Raw genomic sequence first — 16,933 nt, forward strand, 5'->3', positions numbered from 1 at the left:
CTCTATCTTAGTCCTCCGTGGGTAAAGGGATGCCAACTTGTTTCCCACTTTCTGAAATGTTTCATGCATTTCCAGAAACTAATATAATGACAAGAGCATTTCACTTACAGGTAAACACCCTGCTCCTCTTGTAGAACCTGAATCAGTTTTATAGGAAATCAACTTTATTACTAAGTTGACTTTAAAAAAATGCAAAATAAACAAAAATTAGGAAATCTTTTCATCGTATTTGGAAGTGTCACAATATTTGACATTATATTTTTATGTAGCTCTTTGCTGAGATACACAAAGGCAAGAAACAATGATGGGAAAGTCACTGTGTAAGTCAGTTGCTTCTCTATTTTTGGTGTAGCTTTAGGTGTATCTTTCACTTGTTCTTCTTATAGTCTGATAAGTCTTAAATGAATCTCTTAACCATTCATGAGATTAACCTAAATGCATAGACTTTACCATCTGTTATAGCAAACATCCCTTCTGTTTGTCCTTTGATTGTGTGTCTGGTTTTTTAAAGTGAATTTTGGAGGTTGTTGGGTTTGTTTCCTTTATTTGTTTGTTTGTTTGTTTATTTATTTATTTATTTGTGCAATTTATAGGCCGCCCAATCCCGGAGGACTCCGGGCGGCTTACAACGAAGGGAAAAAAAGAAATAATAAAAAAATGAAAATAAAAACAGGTTAAAATCAACACATATACATTCGTTATGATCGGGGCTGGACCTCAACAATGAGGTCAACAGCCCCAGGCCTGCCGGAATAGCCAGGTTTTAACAGCTTTCCTGAAGGCCATGAGAGTGGGTAAGGTCCGGATCTCTGGGGGTAGCTCATTCCAAAGGGTCGGAGCAGCCACAGAGAAGGCTCTCCTCCGGGGAGCCGCCAGCCGACATTGTCTGGCTGATGGCATCTGAAGGAGGCCCACCCTGTGGGATCTCACCGGCCGTTGGGAGGAATGTGGCAGTAGGTGGTCTCGCAGGTATGCTGGCCCTAAGCCATGTAGGGCTTTAAAGGTAATAACCAACACCTTGAATTGCGTCTGGAAACCAATAGGTAGCCAGTGCAGCTCGCGGAGGATAGGTGTAACGTGGGTGTACCTAGGTACACCCAATATCACTCGCGCGGCTGCATTCTGGACTAGTTGCAGTCTCCGAACACTTTTCAAGGGTAGCCCAATGTAGAGTGCTTTCCTTTCCCCTGCATTGTGCTTTGAATGAAGAAAGATCACAAATTCTTCTTCTTTTTCTTTTTAATGAGATTCATTGTAGCTTTAACATTTTCATTCTCTCGATCATTCTTTATTTTGGTCTCTAAGAACAACACAGAATTTATATTGGAGGAAAGTGTGTGCAAATCAGGTCACCCAGTTGGTATTCCAATACTAGGCTGTTTTTTTTACATGCTGTTTCTTCACTGCAAAATGTGTTTCTTCCTGACAATTTTTTTTACCAAATCGATAATTGTACTTTACAATGAATTCAAAATCAGTGTGTCACACTGTAAATAAATCGTTAGCTACATGGCAGCAATTTTAACAAATAAAATACATTTTGGTGAGAGATTTAAAAAACATATAAATCCCTTAAAAATAAAACTCAATTTTATTGTCAGCAAAATCTGCTTAGGTTAGAGTCTATTATCAAAAAAGCCTACAGCGCCTCCTAAACAAAGAGAAGAGATTGATTGGCACCTTGATTGTTAGCCTTGAGTTCACGAAGTCCAGATGTGGAAAAACTGAAAAAAGTGTACAGGTAGTCCTCAGTCAATGATTGCTCTGTTTAGTGACTATTCAAACATAGGACAGTATTGAAAAAGTAATTTTTCAAACAGTTTTCAAACTTATGGTGATTATGGTCATGTAATCATGATTTGGGAAATTAAAAAACTGATCTATGACAACTGCAGCATCTCATGGCCGTTTGAGATCTTCATATCTAGCTTCCAACATGCAAAGTCATTGGAGAAGCCAGAAGTAATGTAAGTTGCGGTCATGTGATGATCACATGAGTATTTGATCATCACTTAATAACTGAGTCATTTTATGGCTAAGTTGCTTAGTGACAGAATGGCCTATCTCAATTGCTGTGATTAATTTAGGATCACCCATAATTAGACTTCAGAAGAGCAAATTCTGATTAAGTCAATGAAGAAGTAGGTAGGATACAATGGCTTGGCACTGTGAAGGAGAAATGTATCCGAGGAGGAGGAAAAATCCTATGAAAAGTGATACTAGAGTCTAGATTATAAACAATTCCTTCAGGAAAGAAAAACGGGAGGCATCTAAGAACATTAGCATGGTGTCATGCAGTGTCATCTAAAATGCTATCAAGAAAAAAAATATCTAAAGGAAATGGAAGGAGAAGTATCCTGAAACATCTCTGCAAGTTCCAGGTCCATCCATAGAAAAGACATATGTATTTTGGTCCAACCATGAACTCTCCAATACTGTCTATCCCAGGGGTAATCAACCTTTTTATACCTACCGCCCACTTTTGTATCTCTGTTAGTAGTAAAATTTTCTGACCGCCCACCAGTTCCACAGTAATGGTGATTTTATGAAAACCTAATGAAAGTTTTTAAATAATGCTATGACATTTTTAAAAAAAAAGTCAATAAAAAAAAGGAAAGTGCTTCAGTATCGGACAAAACCCCTACCGCCCACCATGAAAGCTGGAACGCCCACTAGTGGGCGGTCGGGACCAGGTTGACTACCATTGGTCTAACATGTCTCTGTGTATGGAATGTAATGGTATTGGTATTGGTATTTTATTATTTGTATGCCGCCCTTCTCTGGGAGGACTCAGGGCGGCGAACAATTCAAAGGGGAAAAAAGGGGGAGCATAAAAGACAAAATACAAATAATAAAAGTAGGCAACAGTCGCACAACCATACATGTCGAGAGGGGAGGGAACTCATCACCCCCAGGCCTGCCGACAAAGCCAGGTTTTGACGGCTTTTCGGAAGGCCTGGAGAGAGGTGAGGGTCCGAATCCCTGCGGGGAGTTCATTCCAGAGGGCCGGAGCTGCCACAGAGAAGGCCCTCCCCCGGGTAATAGCCAGGTGGCATTGGCTGGTAGATGGCACCTGGAGGAGGCCAACCCTGTGAGATCTAATGGGTCTGTGGGAGGTAATTGGCAGCAGGCGGTCTCTCAAGTACCCAGATCCAATACCATGAAGGGCTTTATAAGTTATGACTAGCACCTTGAAGCGTATCCGGAGACTGATCGGTAACCAGTGCAGCTCACGGAGGATAGGTGTAACGTGGGTGTACCGAGGTGCACCCACAATCGCTCGCGCGGCTGTGTTCTGGACGAGTTGAAGTCTCCGAATACTCTTCAAGGGCTGCCCCATGTAGAGCGCATTGCAGTAGTCCAGTCTTGAGGTCACGAGGGCGTGAGTGACTGTTGCGAGTGCCTCCCGGTCCAGGTAGACAATGTATACAATGTTGTAATATTTTACCCATTCCTAGAGTTCTGTTCCAATCTGGAATCAGCCTTCTGAAAAACACATTTTCTTTCATGCTTAGAATACTAAAAAAAAACATTTTGCACATCTCTATATTTTATATTGGCGTAACCACCATGAGAAAGGCAAGGCAGTAAATCTTTCTTTCTCTCTCAACCTTATGTTGAGAGAGGATTTTTTTGTTTTTACATTCACTGAGAGGACTGGAACAATCTGGTGAAAAGAATGAGGAATGACTGCTAGTGGAAAGCGTGAATCCCTTTCCAGATCAGCCTGGACGTTATCCATTGATTAGGAGAGGTTGATTTCTTGATGTATTTATTTATTTTTAATGCTCAGAATCTCTATTTCTGTATGAGTGCATATGGGTTCTTCTACGTTTTTGTGTGTAAGAGAACGGTTGGTGTTTGCGGATGAGTTAATCAGTCAATGTTGTAATTTGAATTCCTTATTTTAAGAAAATTAATTTTAATCAGCGATTGTTTTATTTTACTTGGATTATGTTGATTTTCTGAAGGCTACAGTATTAATGCGATGTTATGCAGAACATATCAGTTCTGTACTTCAAACCTCTAAACAATTTAGCATAGTTCAAAACCTTATTATCAGACTATCAACCATGATAGCTAACAATAGCAATCTAGAGCTACGACTTTTACACCCTCACAGTTAAGAACACATACAGCATGACCTTAATTTCTCTCTCTCTTTCTTTCTCTCTTGTTTCTTTGAAGGAGCAAATATTAATGCAACAGATCCAGGTCGTGGATTCACTCCTCTGGAATGGGCATGTTTCACAGGAAGAATAGAATCTGCATATCTTATACAAAGACTTATGGATAAACCATGTGCTGAGCAATTTTGTGATCAGTATTTGCTCGAATGGCCGAAGTTGAAGGAACTCCTTGCTAAGGCTCCAGGTTCAAAAACTTGCTTGCAGAAGATCTCAGAAACTTTGAGATCCATTGTAGATTTCAGAACTTTCCACGGTCCTGAAGAAGATGGAGTCCTCGACCACATGGTTAGAACAACGACAAGTTTAAGAAGCTCCTTCGTTGCAACAGCTTGCAGGACTGTGTGCCCTGAAAGTCCTCCTGCTGTAGGGAAACGAAGGCCGGCTGTGCAAGAAATTCTTAGGAAACAAAGAGCTAAAGAACTTCAAACTTTGGAGAACGGGGACCATTTTAACAGCTACAAGAAGCTGTTTCAGAATTCCAGAATTACACTAGTGTCCAAAACGAAGGAACGGAGAGCCAGCCTGCAGCCTTCCCATTTAAATAGGCCCCAGGACAACGTTATGGTTCGAAGGAAAGCCAGCCTGTTGCCACTGCATCTGTTAAGGAGAAGCAGTGTTCGTCCTGGGCTTGCCATCCCCAGAGTCCGTATAAGTAAGGCGCCTCGGCCCACCTACCAGCCGGAGAAAGTGCAACGGAAAAATAACGCCAGTGATGGGACTTACTTGGAGATTCCCAAATGGAGATATAAGGAGCTGAAGGAACAAAGGAAGAAGGCTGAAGAAGAAAAGAAAAAAGCCGAAACTCTACAGAAACCCACATCACCATCTGTTCAGAAGAAAAGGACTTAAGCCGAGTTGCTGTTGGTACCAGTAAATGGATTGACACGGTGTATTACGTAAATTTAAGAAAAGGAAGATCCAACCGAAGATCACAGTTTTTTTAAGAGACTTACGAAATGCAAGGCAACTGTATGAACAAGGCTAACGCATGAAGAAGATTATTTTTCTACAGTTTTAACAATTATCCTCCCCAAAGTAAAGGGCAATAGGATAAAACTCCAAATAGAGAGGCCATGTCCTCAAATATACAGTTTACAGCAGTCCTAAATATCAGTCTTCTCCCTGGGGTGCAGGACAGACTCCTCATCCTGCCCCAGCCGATGGGTGAAGAAGCAGTCTTAAGTTGTCACAAAGTGTATTGGTACAAAAGTAGTTTTTTCCCCCTTTAAGCCAGTGGGAGTCAACCTGGTCCCTACCGCCCACTAGTGGGCGTTCCAGCTTTCATGGCGGGTGGCAGGGGTTTGCTGTAACTCTGCTTTATGAATTTTATAAAGTAAAGTTACTTCCCTACTTTATAAATCACCATTTACTGTGGAAGGGGTGGGCAGTTAGAAATTTTTACTACTAACAGAGATACAAAAGTGGGCGGTAGGTATAAAAAAGTTGGCTACCCCTGCTTTGAGCCAATACTATCTCCCCTGGTTTCAAGATACATACAATTTGTGCTACTTCAGAATTTGAGAGGTGAAGTCAAATCGTGGCATGCCAAAACCGCGGTAGACTAAAGCGCGCCCGACGAAAGCGCGTACGTGACGTCATCAGCAGCGCGACAAATAAAATTAAAAATAAATTAAAATAAAATTAAAATAAAATTAAAGCAAGCCGATTCACATAAAGGTAAGGGTTAGGTTAAGGGTTAGGGTTAGGTTTAGGGTTACGTTAAGCGTTAGGGTTAGGTTTAGGGTTAGGTTAAGGGTTAGCGTTAGGTTTAGCATTAGGTTAAGGGTTAGGTTTAGGGTTAGGTTAAGGGTTAGGCTTAGGGTTAGGTTTAGGGTTAGGTTTGGGGGGGTTAGGTTTAGATTTATGCATTAATTTTAAGTTTACCGCTCACAGCGTGCTGTTTTCGTCGCGCTGTGATGACGTCACGTACGCGCTTTTGTCGAGCGCGCTTTAGTCTACCGCGGTTTTGTGGTGGAACCAAGTCAAATAACCTGTTGTGGGGATGATCGGGGGGCTGTTTCAGAGCATTGAGCCTCTGGTCACTTGCCAACCACTGATTCAGCAACTGCTCTCTGAGGATTTGCACTCCCTATTAGCAGTTCTTAGCAGAATTATGTTCGTGTTCTTGCTTTTCCCCCCCTCTCTGTTTTTTGAAATCAACTTCTTTCCAAGCTTCCAACAAGGTAGAGAGAACAGATCTCTACTATTTTATCTAGGAAAAGTAAAGGGCTTTGTACAATTTCATATTATTGTATTCTGAAGCGGCCTCAAAGGGAATCTGATTTTTAGATGTAGGAGCTCTGCAGAGTTTACAAAACGAGAGATGCTAAATTAGCTTTTGTCCTATTAACCATGGATAACGCCACAAATAAGGAAAGTGGTTCCCTAGCAACTGCTCACTTTCCATTCTCTTCCATGCAACCTGGCTGGTTGTATAATCATGGTAAGGTTTATCTACCCTTCTTCCTCTTGGGGGATTATTTCTGTCCTGGTGTCTTCTCTTATTTTACAGTTTTACCTTGGAACATGGCCAAATGGAAGTGAGAGAAAGGGCAGACATATCAGTCTCTAGATCTCAAGCAGAATTGCTCAAACAGATCCAACCCTGTTCATGCTGCTGTGCTCTGATTGGTGGAAATAATCCCACATCAGGGCTGTCAAACTCGCGGCCCACAACCTGAATGCATCGCGTGCTGGCCACGCCCAGTTTAGCGAAGGGGAAAAAGTCAATGATACGTCACATCATGACTCAAGTTTGACCTCCCTGTCCTACATGATGGGTGTAGTGCTGAAGGGGGAGCAAAACCAGGAGTGGAGAACCAAAAATCTCGCCCATAATGAATGATGCAGTTTCAGATCAGGAGAACACTATTTGGTAGCAGTGGGAGATTCAGCCGAAAGATTGGCAATACAACCAGCATATTTTATGCCTACAAGGAAAGTTAATTCAATAGTAGGGAAAGGCACAGAGAATTTAAGAAATAATAAATAAATAACCACAAAGCAAAAATTAATAAAAATAGTACTCTTTCAAGGAAGTATATAGAGAATTAGAAAAAGAAGGAATAGATGACATAAATTTCTAATTCAGGATACGTGAGAGATTTAAATATGCTTTAAGGGTCCCCCCCACCCCATACAGAGGTTAAGCTTGTTGCTTGCCTATAGAAAATATGCTAGTCCAAAACATTTTTAAAGTGGAATTTGGCAAAACAAAACCCCCATATAGAATTTATGTTTTAATTTTGAGAGCTAGAAATAAGGTAAGCAAATGACACATGATATATTGCCTATTGGTGAAAGGTGTTTTGTTGCTGATCCGAAAAACAAATCTTTTTTAAAGTTAATAAAAATTCACCTGATTTTTAGAGTAACCATTTCTACAAAAACCTCAATTACTTTTCAGTATGATACCCCGTTTAAAATTTGACCCACTTCTATTATAAAACTGAGCCCAAAAATAATTGCGACAGTTGCATTTATTTACTAAAGAGATGGAATAAAAATATATATTTCCCCCAGTGTTTTTAAACACATATTTAACACATGTCCACCTCTTCTGGTTACATTGCTAAGCATCTAAAATCTGAAATTATTCTTCAAATTGACTGTGGGTGACTTCATGTGTTTTTCTGGCCAACAGATAGGAGTGGTTTGTTTTCCCTCCAGTATTTTACTTTCCAAGAATTTCTTGGTAGTTTCCCATCATTAACCGGGCCTGCTTAGCCCTTTTAAATCACACAGCCAGCCAGGTGCTGTCACGTAGCCAGGTGAAACAGTCCTGGAAGCTTTAACGGTAATTGCACTGCACTTATACTTTCTCGCATGTGATTCCTCAGAAGTAAGGAATCAGCTTTAAGAACCAGAATGATAAATACCTCATTCCTCAAACTGCACTATCTGTACCAATCCCTTTTCCCAGGTAAAAAATTCACCTTTCAGGTAAATACCCCTTAGGGTTAACAACAACAAAAAATTAAGGGCAATATATGTCAGAAAGGAGTTTCCACTCTGCATTGAACTGAAAATAACTTTACAGTGCAGTCCAATCCGTCCCAGCTCAGAAATAAAATCCACTGGGTTCAGAGGGGATTATTTCCTGACAGGATTACCGCCATCGTTAATACACGCTTGTTCCATGTATGCCAGGTGATCACGAAGTGCCTGCTTTTGTCAAATCTGTGCCAGCTAAAACTATGACTCATGTAACAAGCAAGCAACGTATATTAAGGGCATGCTGTAAGGAGATGGATAAAATTTTGAAACACGGATTATTTTGTAATTGGTGGATAAGATTTTAGACGCCAGTAGCAGAATGGTTCTCAGGTGAGCTCTGACGTAAAAGGTGTATTTTCTTCAGAGCCAATAGAACATACTTCTATATAAAATCACAAAATCATCTTCCTCCAAATCAATCTACTGCAATAAACAGGCACATGAGTTTGCACTTTAACTATTGCAAAATTAAATTACAAATGTGCTTGAAATGTACCACTATGTTCACTCAGGGATGAAGCTCAGTAGTACTGTTGAAGGGTATAGCGCATTTTTGTCAGCATATTATATATTGATAAAACAATAAATTATGTTTTCATTATGGAGTATATTATTTCTTGAGTTTTGTTTGGGACTGTTGTGTTATTTTGTCCTGATCTCTCAGAGTTTCAATTTAGTCCTAATTGGTTTTAATTTCCATGTCAAAGGGATTTATTGGATTAAGCGGGGTGGGGAGGGAGGGAGAGGGATTTTTTTCTGACTAGGCAGTATATAGACCCAATACCAGGCTGGGTCTTCTGGTACAAAGCATTAGCACCTGTTTGGCTGATGACAAGATATGTATTTCTGAATTATTCTACCAGTTTGAATTTCATTTTCTTACTTACAAAGACATATTCCAATTCCATTCAACCCTGAGCATCTTACCCTCCATGCCCAATAACAAGATTAAAGCACAAACGAAACAAGGCAAGGAGATAATCTCTGACAGCATCAAAGCACAGAACATTAATCACCGTCCTCTTCATGGTAGAGAGATCAGAGACAAATCATTCCTTCTGCTCTAGCTAGACCTTAATCGCTTTCCAAAAAACTTGCAGAATTGGGATCAAGCTAATCTCAAGAAGAAAACCTTTCCAGAAAAGAGGCATATTAAAAGAAGACGGGTTCTATGTGATAATTTTCTTTTGGAATTTGGCTACGTATTTTATTCAGATTTCTCTAAATACAAGTTGATCAGAATGAGAGTCACACATTTTAATTTTTAACAGTGGTAATGACTTTATCTTTTCAGAATACAACGATATTTTTAATGATCAGAATTTGTAGCAATATTCTACGTCTACTATTAATACAGGTAGGTCTCGACTTACAATCACAATTGAGCCCCAAATTTCTGATGCTGAGCAAGGCAGTTGTTACGTGAATTTTGCCCCATTTAACAACCTTTCTTGCCACCGCTGTTGAGTGAATCATTGCAGTTATTAAGTTAATGACATGATTGTAAAGTTAGTAACCTGGTTGTTTGGTGAATCTGGGTTCCGCGTTCTGACTGCTTGTCAGAAGGTCACAAAAGGGGATCACATGAGCCCAGCACACTGCGGCCGTCAAATACGAGCCAGTTGCCAAGTCTCTGAATTTTGAGTTTTGCCCCACTTTACAACCTTTCTTGCAACAGTTGTTAAGTGAATCATTGCAGTTGTTAATAAAATAGTTGTTAAGTGAATCTGGCTTCCCCATTGTCTTTTCTTGTCAGGTCACCATAGGTGATCACATCACTCCAGGACATTGCAGTGGTCATAAATATGAACAAATGGCGAAACAACTGAATTTTGATCATGTGACCATGGGGATATGGCAATAGTGTAAAAAATGATGCCACTTTTTTCAAAGCCATTATAGATTTAAGTGGTTACTAAATGAACTATTGCAAGTTAAGGACTAGTTGTTTATAAGGTTGACTCAGCCTTCCATCCTTCCGAGGTGGGTAAAATGAGGACCCGGATTGTTGTTGGGGGCGATATGCTGACTCTGTAAACCGCTTAGGCCTGAAAGCCCTATGAAGCGGTATATAAGTATAACTGCTATTGCTATTGCTATAACTGCTATTGCTATATAAAAGTTAAAGAGGAAAGGAGCCAGTTATGCAACATCTTTTGTTATTTTAATCTGCTTTGTTAGAGGCCTACCCTGATTTATTTATACTTACATGCAAGTGTTGTCATATAATTTATATATAATTTTATATAAAGTAATTTTATATAGGTAATCTCTCTATATCAGTGACTAAAAACTTCTCCCATAATCTCTATTTATTGTATTACAAGTGGATGATAAATCTATGAACGTTGCATTTTGAAGGAACATTTAAATGATTTGTGGATCAGATGTTGTGAAACACTGTTCTTGGTTGGTTTGGTTTGGTTTTTTGGATTTATATGCCACCCTTCTCCCAAGGACTCAGGGCGGCGTACAACATTAAAAAAACACATATTGCAAAAGTTAAAAAAAATAGAATATCCAAAAAACAAACCCAATTAAGATTAACAATAACATTTTTTAAAAAATTGATTAAAATTAACAATAATCAATAATTTATTTTGTTTTGTTCAGGCCAGGCTGGCTTGCTGGAAAAGCCAACTTTTTAGGGCGCATCGGAAGGACCGGAGGTCGGGGATTATACGAAGCTCCGGGGGACAGCTCATTCCAGAGGGAAGCCGCTCCCACAGAGAAGGCTCTCCCCCTGGGGGTCGCTAGTCAACACTGTCTCGCCGACGGCACCCTGAGGAGGCTAACTCTGTGGGATCGCACTGGACGGTAGGAGGCTACCGGTGGCAGTAGGTGTTCTCGCAGGTATCCTGGGCCTAAGCCATGGAGCGCTTTAAAGGTCATAATTAGTACCTTGAATCGCACCCGGAAGACAACCGGCAACCAGTGCAGGCCGCCTAAAAGGGGTTCAACATGGGAGCACCTAGGCGCCTCCATGATAACCTGCGCAGCTGCATGAGTACAATGTTCCTTTCTGAAGCTGTGTATTCTAATATTATTTGCTTAGTATCCACCCAATCATTCAATCTATTTAAAATATACTCTGTACCATTTCTGGGGCAACGGTTAGCAGGTTTTATGGAATCTCCCCTTTTCAAATGTTGGAATTACTAATTTCTCTAAATTAGAGGGATTCACCCACTGGCATTAATATAAGTAAATGGAGGTTAGCAGAGAGGCTCACCAAACAGAGAAAGCTTTAAAAATTTCTGATGGCAATATGCCATCTCCCGTGGTCTTTCCAGCCATCTGTTGTGAAGTTATTTTTTTAACTTCTACAGCGGTTACTGAGGCCATTTTAGTGATATTTTAATATATCTGCCCTCATTACAGATATATTAAAATACATATAATCCAATCCAGTCAGGGCCGGATTTAGATGAAAAGAGGCCCTAGGCTATTCCACTTATGAGGCCCTTTCACCTCCCATTTTTAAGTTTGTAAATTACATGAGAGACAATAAAATACATCATTACTGTGATATATATCAATATATATCAATATATATAGCTGGCCTCCCGACGGAGGGCGGCTCTGCTCTGCGGCAAAGGCAGCGAGGCCAGCCGCCTCCCCTGCTGCGATCAGCTGCCCGGCTCGACCCCCTCGCCCTCACCTGCCTGGATGCTGGTGGGCTCCGCGTCAACAGGGTGGCTACTGGGAGCAGCCGCACCTCTCGCCCGACCGCCGGTGCCGGGAACGTGGGCGGGCTCCCCAACTGCCGCGGCGCTGGAACGCTCTTAACCAATACATTTTTATGTTTGTTTATTAGTCATACGCGTAGAATTTCTCCTTATTTTCGGTTCAGTGTTTTAGTGTTCACTGTTTTTAGAATAGTGTAATTTTAATTTTGCTAACAATTTGAATGTAGGCCCCTCTTGATCTTGAGGCCCTAGGCTGAAGCCTATAGTCTATAGGAAAATCTGGCACTGAATCCAGTCAGAGCTGAAGAAGCTTCTTGGATGAGAAGCAAAACATTTTCAAAGAAAAAAAACCAGAAAGCCCATATGCCTCTTGAAAAAATAAGCACTTTTGGAATAACTGTGACCTGGATGACTGAGAATCTCCATAGATATCTTCAAATTGATTTTTGGGAAAAATCATCCAAGTGTCAGGTAAAATCTAAAATCTATGCTTCTATTACTACTTTTATTTCTCTTTGGCCTTGGGACATTAATCCCCTGAATTCTGTATTATTATTTTGTAAGCATGAGTTAATTCCTGCCTTTTATAATACTCTACTTTCCTCCTCCTCATCTGCACTCAATACTTCCAACATATATGAAATCCTTATCTTTTTTGGTATGCTATTGTTAATCTACTAATTAGGAGAGCAATTAATGCACCTCCCAATAAAGAAAGCTAGTTTTGGAATAATTGATATCTAATTTTTTTATTGCTGCAATAAAATGCTAGTGTTTGCAGAAAATGCCTCAAGCCAACTAAAATCTTAAGATAAAATAACTTTTGCCAGTCTTTTAAGGTATATAAGTATTTATTGACAATAGAAGGTAAAATCATTGTTTGAAAAAGCTTAAGAAGGGCAAACCTATGACCTTATTTATCTTTTAGCATGGATCAGAGAATCCTTTGAGAATGGTGTACTTTGTGTGTTTGATGGAGTTTTCATCTAATATAACAATCAAAGTAATTAGTGATCTGTGATAGTGGATGTGTCCCCAGCCTTTCCCTAAATATTCAATCAAATGATTTATTCAGATTAAAGACCTGGTAGACAATAGGCCTCCTGATTAAAACAGAAAAAATAATATTTGTACTATTGTGGATGCTTAGGAAAACTGTATGATGACTGTGATCTAATAAACAAGGCTTTATTTTTTTAATACTTTATAAAATTGAGTTAAAATTTACTGAGAAAGAGATTTGTTATTTTTAAAACGCAGTAACGTTTCTGTGTCTTAGGTGGTCTGAATAGATAAATGTGCTAATGATTTTGATGTTGTTTTCAAAATTATTTCGATATTTTTAACTGTTGATTTGGAGCTGCCCAGAGATGCGTGGCTATATAAATATTTTAAATAAATCAATAAGTCACACCCACCTAAGCTATTTATCAGGTGGCATCTCTATCTCTTCAGGGGCAAAATATATATCATTAAGCATATATAAACAGGGAATGCTATTGGTCATAGTGACTATACTGTTCGGTATGTACAGTATTTGGTACATATAAAAATTATTTTCTCTATTGTTGAAGATGCTTTTTGAAATAAACTTTCCAGCTTCCTCCAATGTGGCTTCAGTTACCAATTTTGAAGGCTGATGAAAAGTCTCTTTGTAAAACTGTTGCCTAATCGTCTGGTTAAATATTGAGAATCTGCCAGAATTTTTGAGCATGTGCATTACAAATAGTATTACTTTTGTTACTGTACAATTTGGCATTATAAAAGGGTGACAAGCCTTGGATAATATTATATTGTGTTCTGTCCCCCCTTCTTCACTCGTTAACAGACAACAGGCAGACAAACTTAAAAGGAAGGAACTTTATCAGTCCTCGGCTCAGACTGGCTGCAAGCCCCAAAATAAACAGAAATAAAGTCTCTTTCAAGAAGATAACAGAATACAAAACAAAACTCTTACAAAACAATTCACTTCTCCAAGTGTCTCCTTGAATCAGGATTACAGAAAGCAAATCACTTCTCCAAGTATCTCTCACAAACCATGACCGATGAATGATGAACGAATGAATGAACGTTGACTCCTGCAACCAGGGCGTGGCACCATCCATCCTTTTATCACCAAAAGATGCCACTAACGAGCCCCAGCTGCATTGTTAATCTTGCATCCCGACTCAACTCACAGCAAACTACTGCTGAGTCACAACAATATTGCAATCTTATATATTAGATATACGTTCAGCAAAACTGGAATCAGGAGTGTTAGTATCACTAGATGTAGAAAAGCCCTTTAAAATTATTTTTTAAACTCAAAATACAAGGTTTAGTACAAAGGAAGTTTTTATAAAGGTTCACAAATTAAGATAAAATTCCTTGTGTATTCAATCACACTTGGCCAATAAAGAATTCTCCTATTCTATTCTATTATCCTGTATTCTAAAATTAGTTAGATATTAATAGATATATTATAGAGTTATATTAAAGAAAACAGGAGACTGTGAGTTCTAGTCCTGCTTTAGGCATGAGAGCTGGCTGAGTAACTTTGGCCCAGTCACTCTCTCTCAGCCCAATTCACTTCACAGGGTTGTTGTTGTGGGGAAATAGAAGGAAGGAGCAGTGGTGGGTTTCAAAAAATTTTCGAACCTACTCTGTGGGTGTGGCCTCCTTTGTGGGAGTGGCTTGCCGGCCATGTGACCTGGTGGGAGTGGCTTGCCGGCCATGTGTTCTCTCTTTCTCTTTCCTTCCTTTTGTCTCTCTCTCCCTTTTTCTGTTTTTTCTTTCATCTCTCTCTCACTTTTTCTTTCTTTTTTCTTTATTTCTTTCTTCCTTTCTCTTTCTCTCTCTGTGTGAGTCTCTGTGTGTGTGTGTGTGTGTGTGTGTGTGTGTGTGTGTGTGTCAGTGGTGAGTTTCAAAATTTTTTGGAAGCTCTTCTGTAGGTGTGGCCTGCTTTCCGGGTCCACTGGTGGAACCTCTTCTAACCGGTTCGGTAGATTTGACGAACCGGTTCTACTGAACTGGTGCGAACTGGTAGGAACCCACCTCTGGGAAGGAGTATTAGTTATGTTGAGTAATTTATAAAAAAAATAAAGGCGGGATAGAAAATAGAGAGTATGAGATATGTTGAGTAATTAGGAGTATTAGATATATATTAGGAGCAGTGTGTGCGTATGTGTGATACTCACATATAGGGTATTGAATGCTAAACAAGCTACATAAAGGATGTGAAACTAAATTACTAATTAGTTTCACTAAGTAAAATATTAATTTCCAAAAGTGTTGGATGTCTGGACACTCTCAACAAATGTGACAGAAAATGTTAGTAGTTTCATGTCTTGCAATAATTTTTAAAGTATAGATTTTTCACATTTTTATTGAAAATGTCAGTGATTTTTCCGGAAATGCATCAAAATTCTTGCTTCCATAGAGAAATTCTATTTTATATATTATTTTTCCCAAGCTCTTATTCCCATACATGTTTTAAAATCCAAATTTGCATTCCAGAAATCTTTACAACAGCAGAGTTAGAAGGGACCTTGGAGGTCTTCTAGTCCAACCCCCTGCCTAGGCAGGAAACCCTATACCGTTTCAGACAAATGGCTATCCAACATCTTCTTAAAGACTTCCAGTGTTGGAGCATACACAAGTTCTGGAGGCAAGTTGTTGCATTGATTAATTGTTCTAACTGTCAGGAAATTTCTCCTCAGAATTGAGAAGTTGCTTCTCTCCTTGATCGGTTTCCACCCATTGCTTCTTGTTCTACCCTCAGGGGCCTTGGAGAATAGTTTGACTCCCTCTTCTTTGTGGCAACCCCTGAGATATTGGAACACTGTTATCCCATCTCCCCTAGTCCTTCTTTTCACTAAACTAGACATACCCAGTTCCTGCAACTGTTCTTCATGTTTTAGTCTCCAGTCCCCTAATCATCCTTGTTGCTCTTCTCTGCACTCTTTCTAGAACATCTCCACATCTTTTCGACATCGTGGCAACCAAAACTGAATGCAGTATTCCAAGTGTGGCCTTACCAAGGCATTATAAAGTGGTATTAACACTTCACGTGATCGTGATTCTATCCCTCTGTTTATGCAGCCTAGAACTGTGTTGGGGTTTTTGGCAGCTGCTGCACACTGCTGGCTCATATTTAAATGGCTGTCCACTAGGACTCCAAGATCCCTCTCACAGTTACTACTATTGAGCAAGGTACCACCTATACTGTACCTGTGCATTTCGTTTTTTCTTGCCTAAATGTAGAACCTTACACTTTTCACCATTGAATTTCATTTTATTAGATAGTGCCCAATGTTCAAGTTTGTCAAGATCCTTCTGTATCTTAAGCCTGTCTTCTGGAGTGTTGGCTATTCCTGCCAGCTTGGTGTCATCTGCAAATTTGATGAGTTCCCCATTTATTCCCTCATCCAAATCATTGAAGATGTTGAAGAGTACTGTGCCTAAAACAGCCTTGGGGTGCTCCACTGCATACTTCCCTCCATGTAGATGCAGTTCCATTGAGGACTACACATTGAGTGTGGTTGGTCAGCTAGTTACGAATCCATCTGGTAGTGATGCTGTCTAATCCACATTCTTCTACTTTATCTAGTAGTAGGTTATGGTCTACCTTATCAAATGCCATACTGAAGTCCAAGTAAACTATATCGATGGCATTCCTCTGGTCCACTAATTTTGTCACTTTGTCAAAGAATACAATAAAATTAGTCTGGCATGATCTGTTTTTGACAAACCCATATTGGCTTTTGGATATTACTTTGTTTACTTCTAGGTGTTCACTAATTTGTTGCTTGATTATCTTTTCCAGAATCTTTCCTGGTATTGAGGTCAGGCTGATAGTAGTTTCCTGGATCTTTTTTCCCCTTTTTTGAAGATGGGAACCACATCAGCTCTTTTCCAGTCCTCTGGCAGTTCTCTGGTGTTCCAGGATCTCTGAAAGATATAGTTCAGTGATTTTGAGATCTCAGCTGCCAGTTCCTTCAGAACCCTGGGGTGTAATCTGTCCGGTCCTGGTGATTTGAACTCGTCTAAGGTAGACAGGTGCTCACGTACCATTTTCTT

At 39.7% G+C, this 16,933-nt stretch overlaps 1 protein-coding gene across 1 annotated transcript in view; it reads left to right on the plus strand.

The window, feature by feature from the left end:
• ANKRD33B (ankyrin repeat domain 33B) overlaps positions 1–5,039 on the plus strand; it is a 34,937-nt gene extending 29,898 nt beyond the window's left edge. The window contains 1 exon segment of the mRNA XM_032220459.1: positions 4,189–5,039. Within this exon segment, the coding sequence (XP_032076350.1) occupies positions 4,189–5,039 (851 nt within the window).
• The last annotated feature ends 11,894 nt before the right edge of the window (positions 5,040–16,933 follow it).

This window comes from Thamnophis elegans, chromosome 6 (assembly GCF_009769535.1).
Source record: "Thamnophis elegans isolate rThaEle1 chromosome 6, rThaEle1.pri, whole genome shotgun sequence".
In the NCBI taxonomy this organism is placed as follows: domain Eukaryota; kingdom Metazoa; phylum Chordata; class Lepidosauria; order Squamata; family Colubridae; genus Thamnophis; species Thamnophis elegans.